We start from the raw sequence: 27,841 nt of genomic DNA, 5'->3' as shown, positions 1-27,841 counted from the left end.
ATAAATTAAGATAATTACATACAGTTTTATACAATTATATATAGTCATATATAATTATATATACTGCCATAGGCCAGAAAATAAAAAAAACTGGGTACATCGAGGGCTCAAACCGCGAACTTTGCGCTTGTCAGTCTTCCAAGCCACCCAGTTGTCCAAGATCTTTAATTGATATTATATGCTTAAATGACACTCAAGTATACCCTATCAAAAACATCCATGTAGGTTTGTATGGGGATCCATGGGAATCCACATGAGAAAGTTAAGATTCATATAGGAGATATGGAATCCATAAAATTCAATGTAGGAATCTATGGATTTATATAAAAATCCGTATAGGAAGAGGAATTCATATTCCCACAGTGTTCCTGTGTGGATTTCCCATGAAATTATCCATGTACCCATGTCTTCCTATGTGGATTTCCATATGGGAATCCATGTACCCAGTTTCCTGTATGAATTTTATTATAAATCCATGCATTCCTACATTGAATCTTATGGATTTCTACATAAATCCATGTGGAATCCATTACAAACCTACATTTAGTTTCTGATAAAGTAAACAACAAAATCGAAAAACTTAAACCAGTAGATTAATCCAATCTCTACGTTCCAATTCTCTAAACAAACGATGTATTGAAGCTTTTTATATCCAGAAGCAAAATCCGATTGGAACCGTATTTCAGGATTAAAAATCAACTACAAAACAACGTATCCAAGAAGAATAAACAACTGGAGATATAAAATAAAAATCGAAAACAATTGATATGTTTCTCGAAGTTCTTAGTAGAAATTTTAGTTGAAATACTTTCAATAGACTAACAACCGTGTATCTGATACTTTATTCTTTATTTGTGCTGTATTTGTTGTATTTCCTCTGGGATTTGAAGGAACAAGACAATTCCTCTTTAGCGATATGAACCCGTTACTCACGGTCTCGCGAACCGAATCAAGGAAGAGTGTTATCCTTGAGGAATTTTTGTTTTACCATTTTTTACTTGCTTCCGTGTTCCTTTTTCGGCACCAAGATACGACGAACCGGAAACTTTCCGGTTTCCACTTTTTCCCTCAGGAGCTAAGTTTACCAGGGATAAGAGAAATGTCTCTGGCATTCACATGAAATCTACGACTAGACATCTCTACTTTTCCTTACACATTTCCGTCTCAGTCATTCCCGTTTGGTATTTGGGGAGTCTTTGTTTTCAGACAGTCCTTTAACAATTCGTCTCTTGATATTCGGCTGCTAAAAACCTTTGAAAATTAAACGTCTCAGGGTTCACTTGACGTTTAAATAAGAGCTCTCTTGTAAAATGGTAGTTTAATTAAAACCTTTAATTTAGCCTGAGGAAAAACGATAAAACATCTTGAGTCGTGTTTCATTTCAACCCCAGTTTGTTGGAAATTAAGAAATCAATCTTTAAAATTGGCCCAAATGAGGAATAAACCCCGCCAGGATTGAATAATATTAAGCGCGAAGCAAGTAAATGTGTTTTAATAGCGTTTTGTCACATTAAATCGTATCTGACAATCATATTGTCCATATGAATGATGTAAAAAGCATGGTCAGAAAGATAAATTATTGTTGAAGATATTAAAATTTTTTTTTAAATCGATTAATTGCTTTTTTACATAAAAAAGTGGTTTAATGGCTTACGGAGGGAATTTATCGAATACTTATGGAAGGGCAAACACGATAACTTTTGAAAATATATATTTTTAAACTCAATCTATTTTTTAATCTCCTTATCTATCTTATGGAAAGCCGCGGATTGAAAATGGCAGCTTAATATTGTTTTGTTTAGTTATAATTAATTTTTTTTTCGGCTGGCAGTTCAAGAAATTTCGGGACTTTTGAGCAGCTATATATAATTATTTATTTGTAAATAGAGGTTAAAGACAGCTGCATACTATACTAAATAGTTCTTAAGTCTAGCGACTGCCGGTAATACAGTTTCCTATTGTGTGTCTTTTTATGATTTACTTTAAACTTAAGCGGGCGTTTAATTCGTATTTAAATAAATACTATTGGCGGACAAAATTTGAACGAACATTAAAATGAAATTAATTTCTTATAATTTATTCATACTTAACCCATTATAATTATCTTTTAAATTTATTCTTATAGTGTGCAGTTGATAATTATTATTTTTCTACTGAACTTTGACATAAAATTATCGAAAAATTAAAAGTAATATCAGTAAAAGCTTCTCTATATTTAAACTACTTTCAAAAATCTACATCTAATATGAGCGCTTAAGGCCTGCACATTTGGATTTACCAACTTTATTTTTTTAAGGAGGTACTTACCAGTAGCTATGGCAATACTTGAAATGGCAATGAATAATCCGAGCCGCAACCTGAAATGATAAAAAAAAAACGAGCATTGAAGTGATATTTCATCTGGATGAGCTTATCCTTAAGCCGCTTTAAGAGAATTATTATATAATGTTTTCGTGTTTGCATAGATAATAAACTAAATGGAAATATTCATATGACTTTGTAATCCCACCAGATGGGAGTGAATTTAAGTGCTCGGTACGCAAAAGAGAATATTTTAACCATAACTCTTATGCTTGTATTTATTTTTTTCATTTTTGTTCTGACTTTAGAGTTTTTTGAACATATACCCATATAAAAATCTTTTTCAAGGCTTGAGCAAGTCTGATCTCAATTTTGATAGTTGTTAGTGTCTTTTTCTACCTATGGGTCTTGCTCCAAATACTTGTAGCAAATTCAATTGACAAGTCTTGAACAAGCCTTGTACAACAACTTTGGGCCAGATATAGCTCAAGAATTGTGTAAGAAAATTGAGAAAATCTGAAGATGCTTATCGATAAACTAACTATATTAATTCTTGAGAAATACTGACATCAGAAGCATGCTGAATATGCTGTGCAAGACTTGCTCAAGATCTGCTCAAGATCAATTGTTTTCGAATGACCGTTCGCATCATTCTACCCCTCGTATATTTACTATAGGATCAGTGGATCTCATTCAGCTTAACCTTTTAGAGTATAGACCTACTGTTTTATCGATCAAGACAAAAATATTATAAAATGAGCACCACTGAATCAATAGATCTTCAAGTAGTGGAGGGGAAAAGGTGCTATAAAATATATAATGCATCATGCATCTTGAGCAAATCTTGAGCAAGTCACGCTTCAACATTTTCTGTTAGTTTTTGGTTGACAAATGCTTTAGAAATGAACAAATTACTGAGAATTACGGATCTTGAGCAAGTCATGGGTAAGTGTCTGTTGTGAGTTTCTGATTCAAAAAATCCGTCAGAGTTTTTCAATGCACCTTGCATTAGACTTGTCTCATATTCTTGCACAAGATGTCTTGAGCTAGTTATATATAAATCTTGAACCAATTCTTTCTACATGAACTTTAGCAACACCAATATGTAGAAAAAGACACTAGCAACTAGGAGTTTTGCTCAAGACACTGGCACCTAAATCTTGCTGAAGCACATGTTACCTGGGGTATGATCAAATTTTAGCGTTTTCATTCATTTTGTGAAGACAATTCAAGTCAAAAGACTTTTTTTGGATGAAAAAGTATATTTATTTGAGGGATTCGTTAAAAACTAACAAATGTGTCCGTGAAAAAAAAGCCGGAAAGTAATAAATGAAAAGGAGTACAAAAAATAAAAAAGAAAGTAAACAAGAGTGTACTGTTTCACACGCGTAAGGGTAGAATGTATAATAATTAGCGTGAGATTAAATTACCCAGACGAACAGAACAGAAGGTCGTGTGATAGGTGAGTACAGAATGGATGAAGAAGGGTTTTGATAAAGAAAACATGAAAAGAGAGGTCTCTGAAAGGGATACTATAAAAAATAAATGAAAAAAAAAATAATAAAAAAATTAGGGCTGAGTTTTTCATGAATTAATTTTATACTTTTCTTTTTATTTTTCAAGCGGTACAAACTCGGACTGCTACTGGAGACTTGTCACAAGCGTTAATTAGACTCGCTTAATTTGGAGTAACTCAATTGCAAGAGCACCCGGCAATTCAATTTTTGATATTAGGTTTTATTTCTTTGGTAATAAAAGAAATTTTAACAATTGACGATAAAAACTTTAGCAGCGGTAAAATAATAATTTTCAATTATTGGGCTCAAGGGAGGAGATTTGAGGGTGAGAAAAATTAAAATAAACTTTTTTATAGTCCCCGGAGATTTCGAATGTGATAAATTGCCGGAGTTAAAGTTTACGAGTTTAGGAATGGAATGGACTGAAAAAAGTATGATGACGTCGAAAGGCAAATAGATGAGTTGGAGTAAGAGAAATGGAAGGGGAAGGGGATGAGGGTTCTGAAGGAAAAGCGAAAATAGAGGAGAATGTACTGCTTAGGAAGTTCGGATGTAATGGGACTGAGGTAAATGAAAATATCGGGTTTGTGTGTATGTGAGTTGGGTTTACTTAAAACTATTTGCGGAAAACCAATCTGCAGTTTATTACCATTAAAGTCCGACAAACACCAGCTAAGAGACAGGATTATATACGGTATTGCTATGGAAGTTATTTTAGTCCTGTTGGGTTTTACAAAATCTCATAAAATTGTGTACTCAGTCTTTAGTTTACAAATATTTAATCCTCCTGTAGCGAACCTTTGAGATAAAATAATAATATCCGTTCAGTTTAATGAGAAATTTCCCTTAAAAAAAGCCGGACTAAATTTCTATATAGTGTTTTGGGATTCCCATATGCTTTTTTAAAGAATTTTCTTTAGAAATCCACCAAAAAATAAATTAATATGGTTACCGCAATAAATAAGAGAAGCGTAGATAGAATGAAAAAATATTGTGATTTATTAATCCTGTCATATTCCGACAAAAACGTGAAACCCATATTTTTGTGTCAGATTGCAGGATTGCAATTATTTTGATGGATTAAACTCAGATCACTCGTCAGGTATTTGGAAGACTTCTGTTAATATTGTTGCTTTTTATAAAATTTATGTATCTAATTTTTTTTTGCAAGATTAGCCTATAAGATTCCACCAAAAATAAATTAAGATAATTTCATACATTTTTATACAATTATATGTAGTCATATGTAATTATATATACTGCCATAGGCCAGAAAATAAAAAAAAAACTGGGTACATCGAGGGCTCGAACTGCGAACTTTGCGCTTGTCAGTCTTCCAAGCTACCCAGTTGTCCAAGATCTTTAATTGATATTATATGCTTAAATGACACTCAAGTATACCCTATCAAAAACATCCATGTAGGTTTGTATGGGGATCCATCGGAATCCACATGAGAAAGTAAAGATTCATATAGGAGATATGGAATCCATAAGATTCAATGTAGGAATCTATGAATTTATATAGGAATCCATATAGAAAGGGGAATTCATGTTTCCACAGTGTTCCTATGTGGATTTCCATATTGGAATCCATGTACCCAGTTTTCTATATAACTCCATACATTCTCATCTAGATAGATCATCCAAACTTATAAACTAAACTGAGACAAACATTTTCTGGGTAGATGATATCTAACAGACAAATAATCCCGCGGCAAAGTTAGTTTGAAACAAATAAAAAAGAGCATTCTGTAAAGCACAGTATTAACAAAAAGCTTGCCAGCAGCATCGAGATAAATAGGAGAACCTCAACCGCAGAAAATGTGGCTTTGGAGTGAAACACTTAAAATGAAGAGTGGACAGCCATTTTGGTAGAAATATATAAGCAGAACGATGAGGTTGCGTAGATTAATATTAGCATGGCAAGAGTTAGCAAGCATCAAACACAGGACTAAACGAGTTTAAACTACAATTCTCTACACGCCCTCATCGTAAACTTGCTCTGCGGTATTCGCTGGTAGTTTTCACCCTTTCCTGTCATCGCTAGAAACTCCCAGTTTGCTAGCTTGAGCTTCCCGGGTGACTGGGTGACTCCTGACTCCCAACTTGATTCCGGGTATTTTGCACCCAGACTAGACACCACCCTATGCCTAGAAAGCAAGGGGTACTCCATAGCTCCCTTTCAACTAACACCTTTAGCTTCAGCCCCTCTAACCAGACTATCTCTATCTTGTCAACTGTTCAACTGGCGTCCTCCGAGCGACAGATGTTTTCAACGATGCCAAAGTTAAGGTTACCTTGGCTGGTAAAGGGACTATTATCCATTATCTTTGGATCCTTCTCTCAGGACTAGACAGAGCAAGGTGCATACTACATAACACACAGCACATTTACAACAAATACGCCTGCGGAACTGTCTGGGCTCTTATTATATGCAAAGCTTTGCATTCAAACTTTTTACTCCCTTTTCGGCTTATTGTACCTACGTGCCACAGAGTTTATGTGTCGCCTAGTTTATTCTGTTTGCAGACGCTTCAGACTGAATTTATGCATTTCAGTTTGCTGTTTATCGGCTGGTTACCAGATAAAAGGTCATTAAAATGCTTTTTTTGGTAACAAAAATTATTGATCTGGCCTCGAATTGAAGATAATATCCTTTTTGTTAATTTTATTGATAATAAAGTCACGTATTAAACGGAAAAAGAAGATTCTATATCCTGTCAAATTTTACGATCGGTTTCATCCCTGTTACGCACGAGATATTTCGCTTCTATTTTTACGCTTGACCTTCTCCAATCGCCTATACAATATTGCCAATCCTCTCGTTGTATTTCATTTTTATCTAGATGCCTAGATCTCAATCATGCGACGCTATCGCAGTATCAAAACGTGGATTGCCTAAAAAGATTTTTTTTTTTTTTTTTTTCTTTATTAAAGTTGTTACTGTGACATTAAAATTAATTCACTCGGTACTGTAAAAAAAATTTTCCAGTGTAAAATTGTTGAAAAAAAAATTTTATAAGGAAAAATAGACATGAAATACCCATTGAAAGAAAATTGTTAAAGTAGCGGTTTGAGAAAATGGAATAGCATTGAAAGATGTAACCACGCTACAGAAGGTAGAGTTTCTACGGGAAAAAAACTCTTTGATATCTATAGAACTACCGAGAAAACGGGTGAGAAGTCCGCGTAGTTAATAGCTGAAAAGAAAAAGCGTGAATTTAATTTAAAGTGTCTTTTGTTTCCGGAAGAACGTCACAGCGCCGTCTAGAGGAAGCGTCGGGAAATGAAAAGTATTCCCCTGTAAGGAATAACCAATTAAGGTTACATTTGTTCTGTGGTAGTTTTTATAAAAATTCTTTTGTAACCCATCAAAAATATCTATGGAGTTTTATATGGGGATCTAAAAAAGAAAGTATGGATTCATAAGATTCCAGGAATGCATGGATTTATATAGAAATCCATACAGAAAACTGGGTACGTGGATTCCAATATGGAAATCCACATAGGAACACTGTGGAAACATTAATTCTCCTTCCTATATGGATTCCTATATAAATCCATAGATTCCTACATTGAATCTTATGGATTCCATATCTCCTATATGAATCTTAACTTTCTCATGTGGATTCCCATGGATCCCCATACAAACCTACATGGACGTTTTTGATGGAGTATACTTGAGTGTCATTTAAGCATATAATATCAATTAAAGATCTTGGACAACTGGGTAGCTTGGAAGACTGACAAGCGCAAAGTTCGCAGTTCGAGCCCTCGATGTACCCAGTTTTTTTTATTTTCTGGCCTATGGCAATATATATAATTACATATGGCTATATATAATTGTATAAAACTGTATGAAATTATCTTAATTTATTCTTGGTGGAATCCTATACTAATCTTGAAAAAAAAAAAAATTAGATACATAAATTATATAAAAAGCAACAATATTGACAGAAGTCTTCCAAATACCTGACGAGTGATCTGAGTTTAATCCATCAAAATAATTGCAATCCTGCAATCTGACACAAAAGTATGGGTTTCACGTTTTTGTCGAAATATCACAGGATTAATGAATCACAATATTTTTTCATTCTATCTACGCTCTTCATATTTATTACAGTAACCATATTAATTTATTTTTGGTGGATTTTTACAGGAAATTACATGAAAATTCTTTAGGAAAGCATATAAAAACACCATGGGGTAGCTGATCATTTAAAGTTTACAATCAAGCACCTCTTATCATGATCAATGAGATTCGTTGGTTTAATTCAAGTCCATAGAAGCATTTTAATAACTGTTGACCACAGGACAAAATTAACAGCTTAAAGTTTAACGAACTACCCGAGTCCGTAACAAAACACCATTCACCGGGTACTGAGCAAAGCGGATTAACATTCAACGCAGCTGGTCCAGATTTTCAATTCAAAAATAGGGATTCCCGTTCAGTAAATTTGGTTCTGCACCTTCACCAGCCGTCGTCGTGGATTTAGGTCGTCATCTGGATACTGAATCTGAGTAAACTTAATAAAAGTTCAATGTAAACATTGAGTTTACTTTTCTGGATCTTGAATCTTGAATTCCTCGATGAAAACAATCCAAAGATGGTTACCCAGATTGAGCGTTAATGGACCGTTAGAATCGATTCCCTAGATGGAAATGGTAAATGCAAAACGTGGATCTTTAATCTCGGTTGCATAATCCTTGAAATCACGTTTTCGAATCAGAGATGTAAATCCGGAATATGGTTTTCTGCCACGTTTATAACGTAGCATAGGAACACAAACGGGATTTTATCTTGTCTCTCCTTGTCTCTCCTGACAAGAACCCAGGAAATCGATTCCCAGGTTAGAGTGTACGCGTGGATAATGCTACAGCTGCTGTTGCGAATTTTATTGCCACCCTGGTTAAATTTTCGTAAATTGATAACCAACATTACTGGTACCTACCTACACAGATACACATATGGTTTTGTCGTTACACCGTTAGCTAACAAAGCATTCCTGAAGCGTGATACACGCCATTATACATTTTAATTGTATCCATTAGTGGTTGGCAAGAGTAAATGGCGGCGTTACTGTCGTCTCTGGGATGTCTGCTGTGTTTATAACACATTTGTAGACTTTATTGCATTAAATGTATGTGCGTCTACCCAAAGCTCGTTATCGTACTTTTTTTTTTCCTCCTGATTTAAATTTTTACCGTGCCAACAGTTTGTTTCTAATCCACAAAAAGACCCGCCATTTGCATAATAGGTTAGACGTCGAGGTCACTGTGCAAATATTTGTTTAGATTTTAAGTAAAACTTCTAAAAAGAAATCACTATGAGTATTGTGGGAATTTGCTTCCTGTAACAAGTTACGTAATGTAGTGAGAATTTCCGTGCGAATCACGTTGCAGATTACGCTAATTAAGAACAGAGTTCACGGAAAAAAAAGATCATATGAAAAATTACAATAGTAACATCGTAATCCAGGACTAGTCTTTCAATATCTTAACTTCTATGATTTTATACTTTGAAAATTACTATTTACTCATGAATTTTTACGATGTTAACATCGTAATTATCACAAATAATGTAAGTAATAAATAACATAAAAATTCTTAAGATGCTGCCGTCCATAGAATACAATTTGAATTATTGAAAATTACGATGTTATTTAGTAAATTTTTTTTCCGTAAGAGCAAGTGAATAAGGATGCATACTATATGTTTTAATAAAAGAGAGACAGAGTCCAGTAATTTGCGACGCCACCACCGAAAGATCACCACCAACTACTGTATGGAGGGTCTTATTGTGTGACTGAACAGAACTTTTGGATATTTCCTCAGATAGCGTAAGAGGATAAACCTTGGGCTTATGACGGAGAAAAAACCGGGTTCGATTCCTCGGTGATTCAGAATTATTTATTCGGTGACCGAAACTTCTTTTTAATTTGAGTGATAAAAAAAATATTATTATAGTAACATCGTAATTTTTTTTTGTAGTGTATAAGACTGTGCGTAAGGTTGAACAGTACAATTCTTTGAAAAAAATTTACGATGTTGCATCGTATAAATTATGAATTTTGAATTCTGGTCCAGCACTACAATGTCCTGTACTAAAAATTACGATGTTTTCATCGTAATTTTTCGTATAATTTTCTTTCCGTGTAGTCTTCTTTGTAAAATGAAACTTTTGATGATATGATTGCATAAAATAACTGAGTTGACACTTGACTCGCAAATAATGAAGTTAACACACTTCTAGAGTGAGAATCATTGAATCAATTTCTCGCGTATTGTCCTTACCGGTGATTGGATGTATTACGGATGATTCACGCCAATGTATTTGAAGGCTCAGCATAAATGAAACTTTATTAAAGAATCTTTTTGCAGTAGTCTCAGTAGATGCTCTTCCTTTTCAATGCTTAGAGTTTCGAGACTATTATCATAGCTGGTATGGAGCTTATCGTCTTTTGCTCTTCCGAAATTCACCATGCCTGGCTTATAAGCAGACATTATCTTCTTATACACATATATAAATTTATAATGGTGTATGCACACTGGTATAACTACTGCGAAAGTACTTTAGGTCGCTTAGTATTCAGCGATTCCCATTTAGTGTTCGACAGCGCAAAGGGATTCCCAATGCTACGAACCGGAAACTCAAGATGCGAGCATTCAACTTAAAGGGGCAACCAGACAGGCTTATTGAGCGAATGTTATTCCATATAAGGCTCTGTTGTGTGGTCAATGTCCCCGGAAGTGAATTTTTATGACAAAATAACGTCAAAGGACACGTTACTAATGCTAATTTAGGTTTTTTTTTATTTATAGCTTTATATTTGAGGATAATTGAAAGGACATTTTGTGGAAGTATTGGAAGTAATCACTATGGATTACACGAAATTGAATGAATCGATGGATTATCGGAATTTCACCAACCCCAGGAGGTTTAGCTAAGATTATGGCGGTCGTGTACATAGGTAGATGGATTGCAGGGATATATCTGTAGCTATCTGGGTATACTGATGAAAATTACATGTACAGATGTATTACCGCAAAACCGCGTACACATGTATATATAGGAATGATGATACTGAATATGTCAGTGTTGCAGGCTTAACCGGTAACGTACAGAGAGATACATGAGGGTTTAGGATTTTAGTTAGTTTATACAACTAAACCTAAATCTAATTATGGTAGTGTGATTAGTTTAATTACTGAGGCCGTAACTTCCGCAATTGTTGATTAACACTTAAGTGAAAATTTCTTGTATACTTTTAGTGGAATCTTGTCTTTCCGTATTAAAATTTTCTGGTGGCAATTTTTATAAAAGACTTTGAGTCGAAATTTAAGTCGTAAATTCAACGTATTGAACGTTTAAAACGTCAGTTTAACGTATTGGACGTAAAAAATAGATTCACCATTTTCAAAAAAGAATAAATTCAACTGTTTTAAAAAAAATATATGGTCCATAGGAAAAATCAAAAGTTACAAAGATCGTTATTCACATACTCAAAATTATCTTTCCAGTTGATCATTTGACGTCTGATAGACTCTTTTTAGAAGAAAAATAAGCTTAACTTCTAAAGTCAAATTTTCTAGCTGGGAAAGTACCCAAAGATACTCCAAGTACCACTGGTTCTTAATTAAACACTTGGTAGTCTTCTTAAACAGCCATATACCTTCAAAAAAATATATTTCAGAAACTATTCCACAAATAAAAAATTCGGACTAAATATTTTTATCGAACAGATGGTAGAATTTAAACCAAAAAACTGAAATTCTACCTAACAGAATTGAAAAAACATTTTTTATCGTACTTCTGTTTAAAAACATGTAGTTATCTGAATAGTTTTGATATTACTTATTTTCACTCCTTTAAATATGGTTAAATCAATTTAAACAATCATTAACTTGCAATGTTTCGTCTTTATTCTTAAGACTTTATCAAGCTCTGGAAAATAATATAACAATTACCAAAAATTGTGAATTTAATAAACATGAAAAATATACAATAGTACTATTCTAATGACTAACCTCAACAATGTCTAAATAATCATCAAATTAAAACAAGTACATACACGATCTTTTTTTAGTATAATTATCATTGCGATTACCAATTGATAATTTGATAAACACAACAATATTTATAACAAACTATAAAACGATGGATAAAATAAATAAACCTTTCCAGCATGTGCTTACTAATAACAGTCATTAACCTTAACAGTCAACTCACGTTGCAAATCAATGATTGTTTAAATTGATTTAACCATATTTTCCAATTACTCGTGATCCTGATGATATTGTTATTTATTAAACTGCAAGTGAACCGTATCAAAAACGTTTTTTACGTTCAATACCTTTAAATAACGATTTTAACGTTCAATACGTTGAACTGACGTTTTTAACTCCTAATACACTAAAATTACGATTTGAACGTTCAATAAATTGAATCTACGATTTTTTTAAATTGGGACGGTACCCCGCGTTTTCAGCCCCCGACAAAATATCCACTGAAATAATATTTTCTGACAAAATATTTCTCAGTATAAGGCAGAATACAAAAGAGATTAAGTAAGAAGCTTATAAACATAGTTTTGAATAATATAAACCGACATTCATGTTTTGGCGGCTAATTAGTCGTTTGAAAGTACTATCTGTCGTTAGATTTTCTAGCGACGATTTATAATATAGTATTTATAATATTTATCATCTACATTTACTTACACTGTCAAAAATTTTTGTAAAATTACAATCATATTACAAAACAAATAATAAGTAAAATTACAAATCAGTGTATAACAATCCGAAATAAAATACAATTTATGTAATTGTCCAACACCTGTCAGGAAATCTACTAAGATATATTGTAATTTTACAATCTTCATGTATAAACCTAACACGCATTTTAATATTACAGAACCGTTCAATTTTTAAGAAAAAGCTTTTTAATTTTGCAAACATTATTTATGACCTGATTCAGCATAATTGTATGTAAAATCACAAAAAAATATTGTAATTTATATTGCAATAATCTCATAAAAAATTTAATAAGCTTTTTTTTTATTTTTACAATTTTCATGGTAAAATTACACAGTGCAATTAAATGTTACCAGACAATTTTAATTATATTACATGAATTGTAATTCTACTTCACTGTTTTCCAATTTTAAAAACAATACTTTTCAGTTTTACAAAAATTAGACTGATGTATCAAAAAACAACAATGTCCTTCATATTTATTTTTACTAATTTTTAGTCTATGGTTGTTTATTTGCAATAATAAACATTATAAAAATGCCGCTTAAATTTATTAAATCTCAAAAAAATGCTAACAAACAACAGTGGGTGTTTTGTCAGGAGCTGAAATATCGCAGAATCATAAAACACAAGTTTTTTACAAATTAGAATGTAGAACCAAAAATTTTTTTATTCATATTATCTATACAGTTAGATTTTCATAAAAAAATGATTTCTTTGATAGAGTTTTATCATTCTGAAGATGATATTTCCCCAAACGGTAATTCTTGTCCGCTGAGAAGGTAAAAGATGTACCGAGTTATATTGATGTATTGAATTCGATTGGATTTGACTCAGGAGTAGTATGTTGACTCGAGAGATAAAATATTCAACAAAGTCTATGTCATGTTTCCACGTTTTATATACATATATATTGAATATCTTTACATGGTATATAGATCTACATAGATGAAATATATATTATATAGATCTATGGATGTGTGTAGTGAAGATACATGCATACTGTAGTGAATACTTAACCAGAAGCTCTTTTGGCTACTGTATATATCTACTAGAGCACGTACTAAAAACGTGATACTCTGACGGTTTTCTCAGTTATTTTGGACCATAACATTCTGACATGCTGAGTAGTTAGAAATGGCCTAACAAAGTCCAAACTTATACATATAATAGACAATATATGTACCATTACTCATGTTTCCTCATGCAAAACGAACTTGGGTGGAGGTTTTACGTGTACCAACCACGTCAGAGCCTTAACCAGCTAAAACACCGCTAGAACACGGGATAAAATTTACTTTTGTGACAACCTTGTTAAAGGGGTTAGAAGTTTACATTCAAAGTGAAGTCCTTCCTCGTTAAATGCTAGCTTGATACTGCTACTAGTACGCCAGACTGGATTACATCTAATGCCATTAAAGAATATGTTTTAATTTACTGGCTACATTTATTGTCAGCTTGTGTTTGAGGCGCTAATTGTTTAATCTTAAGTCACGTCAATTAGTCTCCCTTCTCCGGATGAGTAGAAGTAAAAAGAACCTTTTTGCAATGTCACTTTGAGGTATCTGAAGACTGGAAGTGTTTTAAACATTTAGAAGTTGCGGGACCAGTTTAATCTTGAAGAGATTTTGATGTTGAATAATTAACAAGGAAAAGAGCATTTCCTACTTTCAAATAGGTAAAAGTACATCGGCAAAAAAAGTAACCTAATGACTTTCTATGACATTGTAACTCGTTATTGCTTATTTCTGCTAGAATCTAATGCGCTATGTGTGTATATGTGTAAAATAAAAAAGAACAAAACTGCTCATTGACACATTCACATTTATCTTCTTTTTTCCTCTCTATATTTTATCTCATATTTTAAATTTACCTCACGGTTCGCTATTGTTATAAATTCACAATAGCAAATTCCCAGGTCAAGTGTCTTACGGACCAGTTCGTTAAAAATTCAACGACAAAATATAATGGAACAATATTTTTTTCAATATTCATCTTCGTATTACACCCTGAGGAATAAAATATTTTTGATACGGTACGTATGTAATCAGATACCGTCAGGTTGTATTTTTTCCGGTTAGAGATATTAATGTTGTCTATTAAAAAAATCAATATGGAAAACTGGCCTGGATTTCCACATGGCGATTTTGGATAGATTCCCATATAGTTTCCTATTTAGGAATCCAGGGTAGGATCCTACATAGATTCCCATATTAATCAGGCGAAAAAAAAATTTATTTAAAAAATTAAAAATAATCATGAAGTAATGGACTTGAACCCGGTACCTCATGGTTGATAGTCTTCTACGCTACTCACTGGCCTAAGTCACTTTCTTACAAGGTCTATGTTTATTACACTTATATAAATTCACTATTGGAATCTATACTTCCGATGTGGATTTCCCCTACTCGGAAAGAAAATTATACGAAAAATTACAATCAAAACATCGTAATTTTTAGTATAGGACATTGTAGTGCCAGACCAGAACTCAAAAATCATCATTTATACGATGCAACATCGTAAATTTTTTTCAAAGAATTGTACTGTTCAATATTACGCACAGTCTTATACACTACAAGAAAAATTACAATGTTACTATAATAATATTTTTTCTATCACTCAAATTAAAAAGAAGTTTCGGTCACCGAAAAAATAATTCTGAATCACCGAGGAATCGAACCCGGTTTTCTCTCCGTCACAAGCCCAAGGTTTATCCTCTTACGCTAACTAAGGAAATATCCAAAATTTCTGTTCAGTCATACAATAAGACCCTCCATACAGTAGCTGGTGATCTTTCGGTGGTGGCGTCGCAAATTACTGGACTCTGTCTCTTTTTTATTAAAACATATAGTATGCGTCCTTATTCACTTGCTCTAACGGAAAAAAAATTTACTAAATAACATCGTAATTTTCAATAAATCAAATTGTATTCTGTAGATGGCAGCATCGTAAGAATTTTTATGTTATTTATTACTTACATTATTTGTGATAATTACGATGTTAACATCGTAAAAATTCATGAGTAATTAGTAATTTTCAAAGTATAAAATCATAGAAGTGAAGATATCGAAAGACTAGTCCTAGATTACGATGTTACTATTGTAATTTTTCATATGATTTTTCTTCCGTGTACAGGAATCCATGAATTCACAAATTTCTGTGTCATACTTTTCTATATGAAGTCTCATACAACTCAAGTGGATATTTTTAATAGGAAAGCCTTTTTTTACATAGGCAATAAATCCTAACTAACCATAAATTGTCTCACTGATTCATTATCCATCACTGATAAAATATAATTAAAACGTTGAAATGAAGGTTGTCATGAACATTTAAATAATTGATCAAATAGCCATCATCGTCTGTCACAATGTAGAATCGTTCTACAATCGATTCTCGTCTATTATAATCCATGTTACTATCCCATTCCCACACTCAATATAATTCAACTGCTAGTCTATTGACAGAGATGAGACTGACGTTAATCATGTCTATGGCGCATGTATGCCGGGTAACCAACAAGCCGAAGCAATACATTGATTACACAGACGACTGATTACATCTATTGCTCTCTCAGGGCGCTTTTGAGAGCACACTTCACTAAATTTACCACCAAGCTATCCTCAATTCCGATTATTATTTATATAACGAGCCCTAGTGACTAGTTTATCCAATTAATAGCCAACTTGATTATCCTTAAGGAATATATTATTCTTAATTTCTGAATAGTTGCTGGAATATATGACAATTGTACAAATTTAGCTCATGAATCCGTAATGGTATATCGTAGAAAATGAAACTCTGGAACTATATTATCATGTATGATATGCTGGTACTACTCCTACACTACACGTTGTATGCTCTAGGTATTCGTGTATGTGTGTCATACATTGCTATAAGCAGTTAGACATAACTCATACGTCTGAGAGAACTTCTAGAACCGGAGAATGTGTATAATAGCAGGAGCCAGTGTAGTCAAGTCTTGTTCTATGACTAAGTGAGTCAACAGCCACATTTACTATATCCTACATATGCCTATCTTACACATTACACATTCACAACACACATTTTACATCTTGCGTTGGAATTACATTAATTATAATTGTAATTAGGGAGTTGAACACAAAAAAAATACCTTACAGTAATTTAGTTTTAATTTTCACAATTTGCATCTTTATTGCTTGAATCTAATCTAATATAAAGTTTTTTACATTTTTGACTTTAAGTTGTAATTTTATTGAAGCTTCCGAATCAAAATATTAATAAACTGAATGTTAAAAGTGAAAGTTAAACGATTTTATCCGATTTAGAATGTATCTTCATATCATAAATCGAATGAAATCTATCCAAACAGAGACTAAGTTAGCTTAGGCGTTAGATTTTAGGCCAATTTCATCAAGACTATGTCTGGGAATAACCCTATCAAAAAATTCACATGAGCTTACATGGGAATCCACATACGCAGTAAAAAATTTTGCGTCATTCCGTCAAAAAATTTTGTGTTAAAAATTTTTGTGTTAAATATTTAACACTTTTATGTGTAAATTTAACATTTATTGTATTAAATTAACACAGAAAAGTGTTGAATTAACACAAAAAAGTGTTAAATATTTAACATAAAAATTTTTAACACAAAATTTTTTGACGCATTGACGCAAAATTTTTTACTGTGTAGGAAAGTATGGATTCGTATAGGATCCCGTAGAAATCCACATAGGAAGTATGGATTTCTATAGAAATCCACATATGAACTTGTCAATGCATGGATTCCTGCATAGGAAATCCACATAGGAAGTATGAATTTCTATAGGAATCCACATAGGAACCTGTGGGTTCATGGACTCCTGTATAGGAAATCCACATCGGAAGTATGGATTCCTATAGTGAATTTATATAACTGAAATAAACATAGACCTTGCAAGAACGTGACTTAGGCCAGTGAGTAGCGTAGAAGACTGTCAACCATGAGGTACCGGGTTCAAGTCCATCAGACGCCAGCGGTTTTTTCATTAGATAAAATTACAAAATCCGATTATCAGAATTAATTTCAATTAATAATTAATTAATAGCAATCACTTCATAATTATTTTTAATTTTTTAAATACACTTTTTTCGCCTGATTAATATGGGAATCTATGTAGGATCCTACCCTGGATTCCTATATAGGAAACCATATAGGAATCTATCTGAAAACGCCATGTGGGAATCCAGGCTGGTTTCCTATATGGATTTTTTGATAAGGTCGAAGTATAGGAAATATTTTTATTTCAGTCACAGCGACTTTGTTTTCCAATTCTAACATTCAATTTACATCTAATATTTTAACTCAAAAGATCTAAACTCTTCTCTTCCATTTCCTTTATTGATTTCCAAGGTTTTACATCTAATCAATTCTTAAAGCTACTTACATAATTTTTTACATTCGTCCATACACTCTTATAGTTATTACTCTCATAAAAATACTTGGTTACGATCTCTAGCTTCTATTACTTTAATCAGCGAAAACCACTAAGATCCCAAAACGGAATTCTTCGTTTAGATAAGTGATATTCCAAAAGTGCTGAATCATCGTCACCACATTCATCATCTATCGCAACCATTCATCTTCAATAAAAACAATAGAATAGTAACTTTTCATGTAAACACTGCAATATTGAATATTAAATTGCCATAATTGTCAATGTACGTAACCTATTAAGGTAAATTGAATAAACAATCGGACATTTATTAAAGCAACTTTCACAGTTTTGCCTTGACGGGTGTTGCCATGTGGCAATAAACCCTGAGACTTATTGGGACAATATCAAAGCCAGACTGAAATGACCGTACGCCGGTAATGGTCGATGACCCAGACCTCGTCAGGTTTAACGGGTTCACACAAAGACCAATATAACGTTATAGAGGTTTCCCGTAAAAGTGTAAGTGCTTTTTTAAATCCTCTTGGAATTCATTTCAGGTCATTTATTTCATTTTTACGATTGAAATAACAATGGCTATGCTAATTCCTATAAATTTAGTTAGATGTTTTATCAAATTACATCATATATTGATTCTTGTTCGGAATTTTTGGTTCTTGATCATATCTTCTTCTAAACTTTGTAAGGTCATTGCACCAACCTTTAAATAATATGACATTTTCTTCGGAATCTTCCATGATAACAAAGTAACTATTCTTCCACAATTAGATACATATATATTTTGTCTTGTATTGTTCCAATAAGACTTAAATGCAATCAAGTGAGAAAATCTTACACAATTTATAATTCAGATTATGACAGTTATATTGTCACTGCTTGAGTAATATCACACTGTACTCTATCTACTATATAATCCAACAACGATTACATCGTCGACAATAAAAACAACTTCTTGTGTTTTTTGATACTGACAGAAAACACAATAATTTTGTGGATAGAGCAGTGAGATTTTAAGAACACGGAACGAAAAAATTTCTCAACCATAACAATAGTCTTTCAATGATGTGAAGTGATGATAAAAGATTGATGCTCTTGATAAGATTCTTGTTGTATACGATATACAATACCGAGCCAGAGTTTTAAGTGTAGATGTATATAAATCAGTGTAGTGGTTTCTGGTTTTTTTCTTCATTCTGTGGTTACGCGTCGGAAACCCGAGAAATGGAATTTTTTTTCATAAGTATTATTATTGTTATACAGATGTTACGTGTACGATTTGTTTCTTCACAAAATAAGATATTTGTCCATATATTTATGAAGTTTTAGTGATTTTTATGTTTCTATTTCAAAGCATGACAAGATGTGAAATGAAGACAAGATTTTGAGGATTGTTTCGAGAGATTTAGCTTCGGAAAGTCGATTAGAATAAAGGATTTCGCAAGTATTCCGTATTTTGGAGAGTTTTTGTACTAATTTGCATTGCTGGTGTTTACCAGAGCTTGAAGATGATTTCTATGATAACGAAATCGTGCAAATTAGCGAACGACACTTTGCGAAATAGAAGTATTGTAAGTTTCTTCAGTTTATAAGGAAATTTGTTAGATTTTTTGCCTATTTTTGCAAGTATATTCTAAGCTCAGAAGAAAAAATAAATTTCGTAAGCCAAAATTTAGAGATCTAAAGCCAAAAACAGCGGAAAAAATGTTTTTTGGCTATTATCAAGCATATTCAAAGCTTAAAAATAAAAAAAAATTTAGAAAAGCCAAAAAGGCGGATGAAGGGGAAAATATCCCCGACAAAATATCCTCGACTAAAAATCCTCGGACAAAAAATCCACCGGATAAAATATCCATCGATAAAAAATCCGTGGACAAAATATTCTTACGTCCAATAATATTTTTAATTTAATAATAATATTTTTAATATTAAAAATGTGTTAAATTTAGGGGTCTAAAGCCAAAAGAGCGTAGATATTTTTAGTAGGATCTAATTGTCTTATCAATCAATTGGGTACCTTCGACTCTCTAGTTGACTTTCATACCTTGAGTATTATTTTAATCTACCTTTATTTTTGGACCTTTTTATCAAACTTTTGTAATAAATATTTGAGATAGGCCTTTTTTGGCTTTAGTAATTCAAATAATTTATGTTATATTCATTTTGTGCTCTTTTGCCATTTACCACGTGATATCTTTATACTTTTAATTGAAACTAGCAACCTTGCAGTCACTTAGTGACTGCCGTGACTTGTGAACTATAAATAAATAGAATTTTGCTTTTTTAAATAATGACTTTTGTTAAATTGCACTGTACTTTTTTAACTATTGACGTTTTTAAAGATATAAGCTCATCCCGATGTTACACTCATCAAGAGCTTTCATTTGAGTACTCACATGCATTTTTGATATATTTTTCATATATACATATTGGTAATATATATAAATATATAAAATATATGAAAAATTGATGTGGGTACTCAAATGAAAGGTCTCGATGAGTGTAACGTCAGAGTGAGCTTATATCTTTAAAAATGTCAATATTTCACAAGATATAAGATCATTTTTTAATTATGTAATATATATAATATATATTTTGAAGATATAAGCTCATCCCGATGCTACACTCATCGAGAGCTCTCATTTGAGTACCCACATGCATTTTTTATATATTTTTCATATATACATATTGGTAATATACATAAATATATCAAATATATGAAAAATTGATGTGGGTACTCAAATGAAAGGTTTCGATGAGTGTAACATCAGGATGAGCTTATATCTTTAAAAATGTCAATAGTTCACGAGATACAAGGTCATTTCTTAATTATGTATCTAGAGATAGAATATTTTCGAATGCAGCCTAAATACTTGCCTATCATCATAAATTGACTATTGGTGAAAATGAAATGAAACCTTGGAAAGGCACAAATTCAACTCAAAATTTTGCTTATTTTCTTAATAATATAAATTATATAAATAGAACTTTTGTTTTGAAGAATCAATTATATTGTGAAGATAATAGAAAGAATTAATTAACCATGAAATTCTTAACAAAAAAAGATCCTGCAAAAGTTTTTGATTGGAACGAAAGGAACAGACAAAGTTATTAATGTGAAAGCACTCGAGCGTTTGTTTTGAAATCGGGACCTTTTAGTTTTAAAATTACTTAAAAGAAGTTTCTCAGCGGAATAGAACAGAGATTTAGGACTTGAGAAAAGTCACAAGAATATTAATAGATAAAAAGATAATTGGGGTTGACAAAATGGAGGATTCTGAAAAATCAGTATGTTAAATAAAAAGAAATAAATTTTATCAAAAAATGTTGGGTTAGTTATAAAAATAAATAGAGATCTAGTATGTTATACGGTTATCGCAAGAAAGAACTTACACTTCAGGGACTCGGCTGAGCAATTACGCAATTCAAGAGAGCGTAATCGTAGAGAATGTTTCCGTACCGGCATTCCAACTCATTATAAAACTACTCTGTTATATACTAATAATAATAAATCATTATATTTTTTTGGTTAATTTAAATTCGCTACTTTTAATCGGATTTTACTTATTCTTCCTTTCTGTAAAGTAGATTGTTAATAATTCTTTTTTTTTTGACATTCAAGCTAAATACGTCATACGTGACATTGTTCACTTTTATTATACATCGACTGTATAGTTATGAAAATATTTACATATTTACTTTTTGTTTTCCGCAGGAGCAGATAAAAGTAAATAAAATATTGTGTTTTATAGCAAATATTTATTTAGTGAAGTTTAAATTTAAAAATTTCAACAAAAAAATTCTGATTTATAGTTAAATATAATATTTATACCGAAAAATATATGATAAAGCTTGAATTTATGCTGAAAAGTAGAGAATGAAGTTCATTTTTGCTGTAAGATGGAAAATGAAGTTTGGTTTTGCCGTAGGATGCAAGAAATAAAGATAATTTGTGCTTAAAAGAATTGGAATTCATTTTTGGGTTGAAAAATGAAAATGAAGGTCATATTACGCCGTAAGATGTATAAGGAAGTATGTTTTACGCCGTAAGATGGAAAATAAATTTGCTGTTTGTTTTAAGTAGTCAGGTAAAGTTAATTTAGTAAGATAATGAATAAAGATTAGTTAAATGTCGTAAGATGGAAATAAAGAGTACGCTATGCCGTAAGATGGATCATGAAGATCATATTTTGCCGTTAGATGGAAACTAAAGTTTGTAATTTGTCATAAAATGACAAATAAAGTTTTTATTAGGTGGTAAGGTGGAGAAAAAAAAAGTTAATTGGTGCCGTAAGATGGATTATGAAGTATGTGTGATGCCGTAAGATGGGAAATAAATGTCCTATCTGTCTTAAGATGCCTGATAAAGGTGATTTGCGCAATAAGATGGAATATAAGGTTAATATTTTGCAGTAAGATGGAAATTAAAGATTGTAATTTGTTATAAAATGACAAATGAAGTTTCTATTGGGTAATAAGGTGAAGAACGAAGTTAATTTGCGCCGTAAGATGGATTATGAAGGATGTGTAATGCCGTAAGATGACAAATAAATGTTCTGTCTGTCTTAAGATGCAAGATGAAGTTGATTTGAGCCGTAAGATAATGAATGAAGTTAGTTTAATGTCATGAGAGGGAAATGAAGAATATAATATGCCGTAAGATGGATCACGAAGATTATATTTTGCCGTTAGATGGAAATTGAAGTTTGTATTGTGTCATAAAATGACAAATTAAGTTTTATTTAGGTAGTAAGGTGAATAACGAAATTAATTTTCACCGTAAAATGAATAATGAAGTGTGAGGCACACCGTAAGATGGAAAAAGAAGTTCGGTTTTGCCGTAAGATGGATAAAGAAGTTAATTTGTGCCGTGAGATGGATTATGAAGTGTGTGTAATGCCGTAAGATAGGAAATAAATGTCATGTCTGTCTTAAGATGCCAGATAAAGTTAATTTGCGCTGTAAGATGATGAAATAAATTAGTTTAACGTTGTAAGATGGAAATTAAAATCATGACATGCCGTAAGATGGACAATAAAGGTCATTATGCTGTACGATGTAAATTGAAGTTTTTAGTGTATCATGAAATGACAAATTAAGTATTTTTAAAACAATAAGGTAAATAACAAAATTAATTTACGCTGTAAGATGGATAATGAAGTAAGATAAAAAATAAATGTCCTGCCGGTCTTAAGATACCAGATAAAGATAATTTAAGCCGTAAGATAATAAAATAAGTTAGTTTAACGTCGTAAGATGGAAATAAAGGGTATGATATACCGTAAGATGGAGCATAGGTTTCTTATTTGGCCGTAAGATGTAAATTAAAGTTTATAATTTGTCATAAAATGACAAATGAAGTTTTATTTCGGCAGCAAGGTGAAGAACGAAGTTAATTTACGCTGTAAGATGGATTATGAAGTACGTGTCATGCCGTAAGATAGAAAATAAATGTCCTGTCTGTCTGTAAGATGTTTGATGAAGATAATTTAGGCCGTAAGATAATGAAATAAGTTAGTTCAATGTCGTGAAATGGAAATAAAGAGCATGATATGCCGTAAGATGGACCATAGGTTTCTTATTTTGCCGTAAGATGGAAATTAAAGTTTGTAATTTGTTATAAAATGACAAATTAAGTCTTATTTCGACAGTAAGGTGAAGAATGAAGTTAGTTTTATGCCGTATGATGGAAATGAAGTTTGTCTTGGGTGGTAAATTGGCAGATGGAGTTTATTTCTGTCAGAAAATGATAAATAAATTTAATCTTGAGTCGTCAGATGGAAAATTAAGTTACTTTGTGTCATATGATGGAAAAATGAAGTTCTTATGCCGTAAGATGGAAATTAAAGTCGGATTATATAGTAAAAATGAAAAATGAAGTTTATTATACACTTGATAGGGAAAAAAAAGTTAATTTTCTGCTATAAGATGGAAGATGAAAGTCATCTTAAAATAACTTCCAAGACTTGGATTTACAGCAAGAAAGTCACAAATTGAAGTTTATATCCCATTCGTAGAACTGATCAACTCATACCTCAACAACGATAACCATTTCCAGTAACTTTGATCCTGTTGCCGACGGGAGCTTCAACAGACGGCATATAACAGACAACATACTAATTTTTCAGTTAATAATATTATCTCTGGATTCGGATATTATATTTGCATTTACAGTAACTATGCATTAAAGTCCATCAATAATTGTAATTACACTGTAGATTGACTCGAATTCGCGGCTGCTGAGGCTAATAGACCAAAGTACCACAAACACATCTGCTAATTCTCTCTCGGCTATTTAATTTATAAATAATCCTCTGATTCGGTTGAAATGTATTATAAATATAACAGTAATCATTAATATTACCGCTATCAAATGGAATATATAACTAATGGACCGCAACAAATCCCTTAGTTGAAAAATTATTTGAAGAGAATTCAATGCAGTTAAACTAATAATTTATTTCAACGATTTTTTGTTTTTAAAAATGTAAATTTGTTTAAATAAAACCCTAAAAGTCATCCAAAAAGTATCTATGAATTCAATTTTCTATAAAAATTATAATTTTTTTCAATTGAAGCGATTTTTTTAGGAATTCAATTTTTCTCAATGTAGATACATAATTAAGAGATGACCTTGTATTTCGTGAACTATTGACATTTTTAAAGATATAAGCTCATAGTGACATTACACTCATCGAGACCTTTCATTTGAGTACCCACATCAAATTTTCATATATTTTATATATTTATATATATTATATACGTATATATGAAAAATATATCAAAAATACATGTAGGTACTCGAATGAAAGCTCTTGATGAGTGTAATATCGGGATGAGATATCTTTAAAAATGTAAGTAATTAAGAAATTACCTTGTATCTTGTGAACTATTGACATTTTTAAAGATATAAGGTCATCTCAATGTTGCACTCATCGAGACTTTTTATTTGAGTACTCACATCAAATTTTTATATATTTATATATATTATATATATGAAAAATATATCAAAAATGCATGTAGGTACTCGAATGAAAACTCTTGACAAGTGTAACATCAGGATGAGCTTATATCCTTAAAATTTCAATTATAAAAAATTTACCTTGTATATTTTGAACTATTGACATTTTTAAAGATATAAGCTCACCTTGACATTACACTCATCGAGACCTTTCATTTAAGTACCCATATCAATTTTTCATATATTTTATATATTTATACATATTATATATATGTATATATGAAAAATATATAAAAAATGCATGTGGGTACTCACATAAAAGCTTTTGATGAATGTAACATCGGAATGAGCTTATATCTTTAACAATGCCAATAATTAAAAAATTACCTTGTATCTTGTGAACAATTAATATTTTCAAAGATATAAGCTCATCCCAATGTTACACTTATCGAGAGCTTTCATTTGAGTACCCACATCAATTTTTCATATATTTTATATATTTATATATATTATATATATGTATATATGAAAAATATATCAAAAATGCATGTGGGTACTCAAATGAAAGCTCTTGATGAGTGTAACATCGGGATGAGCTTATATCTTTAAAAATGTCAGTAATTAAGAAATGACCTTGTATCTTGTGACCTATCGACATTTTTAAAAATATAAATCATCCCGATGTTACTCTCATAGAGACCTTTCATTTGAATACCCACATCAATTTTTCATATATTTGATATATTTATATATATATATATATATATATATATATATATATATATATATATATATATATATATATATTTATGTATTTTATATATATGTATATATGAAAAATATATCAAAAATGCATGTGGGTACTCAAATGAAAGCTCTTGAAGAGTATAACATCAAGGTGAGCTTATATTTTTAAAATATATATTATATATATGAATATATGAAAAATATACCAAAAATACATGTGGGTACTCAAATGAAAGCTCTTGATAAATGTAACATCAAGATGAGCTTATATCTTAAAAAACTTAAATATTTAAGAAAGTACAGTGCAATTTAACCAAAATCAATTCTTAATAACACAAAATTTAATTTATTTATAATTCACAATCACAGCAGTCACGTAGTGACTGCAAGGTTGCTAATTAATTATCAATTAATTTTTTTTCACTAATAACAAACTTTTCCCCTTTTTAAAATTTTTTACAACTTACCATCAAAGTTCAACTTGACATCAATTACAGTCATTAAACACTTCTATGAATTATCATTACCATAACACAACCATATATACATACATACATATATATAGAAATATATAACCGAATATATAACGGTAATTCCACCTGTTTCTATCTTTATTTATTTGATGACACATTCGCGCGCATTCCATTCCAATAAATAAATAAATAAATAACTATTTATTTATTTCTTCTTTAAAATAAATATTTCTTCCCTAAATAATGAGCCAAAATAATTATTTCATTACCGGATTAAATAATCAACTTATTATTTTTTTTATAAAAATAAATTATAAAAAATAGTTATTAATTTATTCAATATAATATTTAATAAATTTATGAAGAATTAATAATTAAAAAAATTAATAATTAAATAATTAACTTACGTAATTAATAAAAATCCAGTCATTGTAAATTAATTAGATGTTGACACTGAGAAAATTCACTTTTTATCAACCCAGCACATTTTAAATAATTTATTTAAATTATTTTTAATCACTAAAGATTATTAATTTCACTTTTTAAGATGAAGATGATGTCTAAATATTAAAGAAGAATATTAATTATTATTTTAAATATTTGATAGATGTTGCAAGTAAGCGGCAATGTTTTTTTATGGTTATAGTAATTACAGTTATGTATTGACGGAAGAAATTACCAGCCGGATGATTATTTGATGACGAAGATTGTTTATAATTAACGGTAGTAATACTGATGATTAATCACTGTGAGGGTGTTATTGTTATTCTTACTGATATATTATATTAAATATTATTATATATTATAAATAATTATTTTTTTAAGAGTTTGCCAGCTGTGAGCTGGCTAAACAACTTTACAGTCAAGGCTGTTAAATGCCACTGGACACTCTAACTGGAGCTGGAAGCCGAGCAGACTCTAGACTCTAGCTGACTATATGGAGAGAGGAGAGTGCCACAGTTGAGGCTTGGCGTTCTGATGTACTGATGCTGCGGTTTGAATTTATGTGCTGCCATCTTGGGGGTAAATAAAGAAATTTTTAACTCTTTTTTGGTATTATTATTATTATTATTATTGTTAAGAAAAAAATTTCAAATTTTTAATAATGAAGAAAAAATAATAATAAATTATTGTCAGGATCTTTTAAAATTTTTTTATTATTATTGTTATTATTATTATACATTGTTATTATTATTAATGAAAAAATTTCAAATTTTTAACAATGAAGAAATAATAATAAATTAATGTCAAGATCTTTTAAAATTTTATTATTATTATTATTATTATTATTATTATTATTATTATTATTATTTTTTATTATTATTATTGTTAAGAAAAAAATTTCAAATTTTTAATAATAAAGAAATAAAAATAATAAATTATTGTCAGGATCTTTTAAAATTTTCTTATTATTATTGTTATTATTATTATACATTATTATTATTATTATTAATGAAAAAATTTCAAATTTTTAATAATGAAGAAATAATAATAATAATAATAATAAGAAAATTTTAAATCATCATGACATTAATTTATTATTACTGTTATTATTATTATTGTTATTATTATGGTTATAATTAATTGTAATTTGATACAAAAAGAAATACTTACTGATTTTGTAGTATCTTATTAAAAAAATTAATGAATTTTTGACATTCATAAAATTTCTTC

The 27,841-nt window shown here is 30.7% G+C and overlaps 1 protein-coding gene across 2 annotated transcripts in view; it reads right to left on the bottom strand.

Moving 5' to 3' along the window:
* The window catches only part of LOC123262405 (cadherin-87A), a 51,066-nt gene extending 24,425 nt beyond the window's left edge, over positions 1–26,641 (bottom strand). Inside the window, exons 1-2 of one of the 2 annotated variants that reach the window (XM_044724583.1) lie at positions 26,575–26,641; positions 2,308–2,357 (exon numbers count right to left, since the gene is read on the bottom strand). In XM_044724583.1, the coding sequence (XP_044580518.1) occupies positions 2,308–2,357; positions 26,575–26,597 (73 nt within the window). In that variant the 5' untranslated portion in view covers positions 26,598–26,641. Of the gene's footprint in view, positions 1–2,307; positions 2,358–14,857; positions 14,878–26,574 lie in introns of those variants that run through there. The other variant, XM_044724584.1, reaches the window with a different exon arrangement.
* Positions 26,642–27,841: the final 1,200 nt, after the last annotated feature.

This window comes from Cotesia glomerata, linkage group LG4 (assembly GCF_020080835.1).
Source record: "Cotesia glomerata isolate CgM1 linkage group LG4, MPM_Cglom_v2.3, whole genome shotgun sequence".
Taxonomy (NCBI): domain Eukaryota; kingdom Metazoa; phylum Arthropoda; class Insecta; order Hymenoptera; family Braconidae; genus Cotesia; species Cotesia glomerata.
The sequence above is the reverse complement of the archived record's forward strand: the minus strand, read 5'-3'. Positions and strand labels throughout refer to the sequence as shown.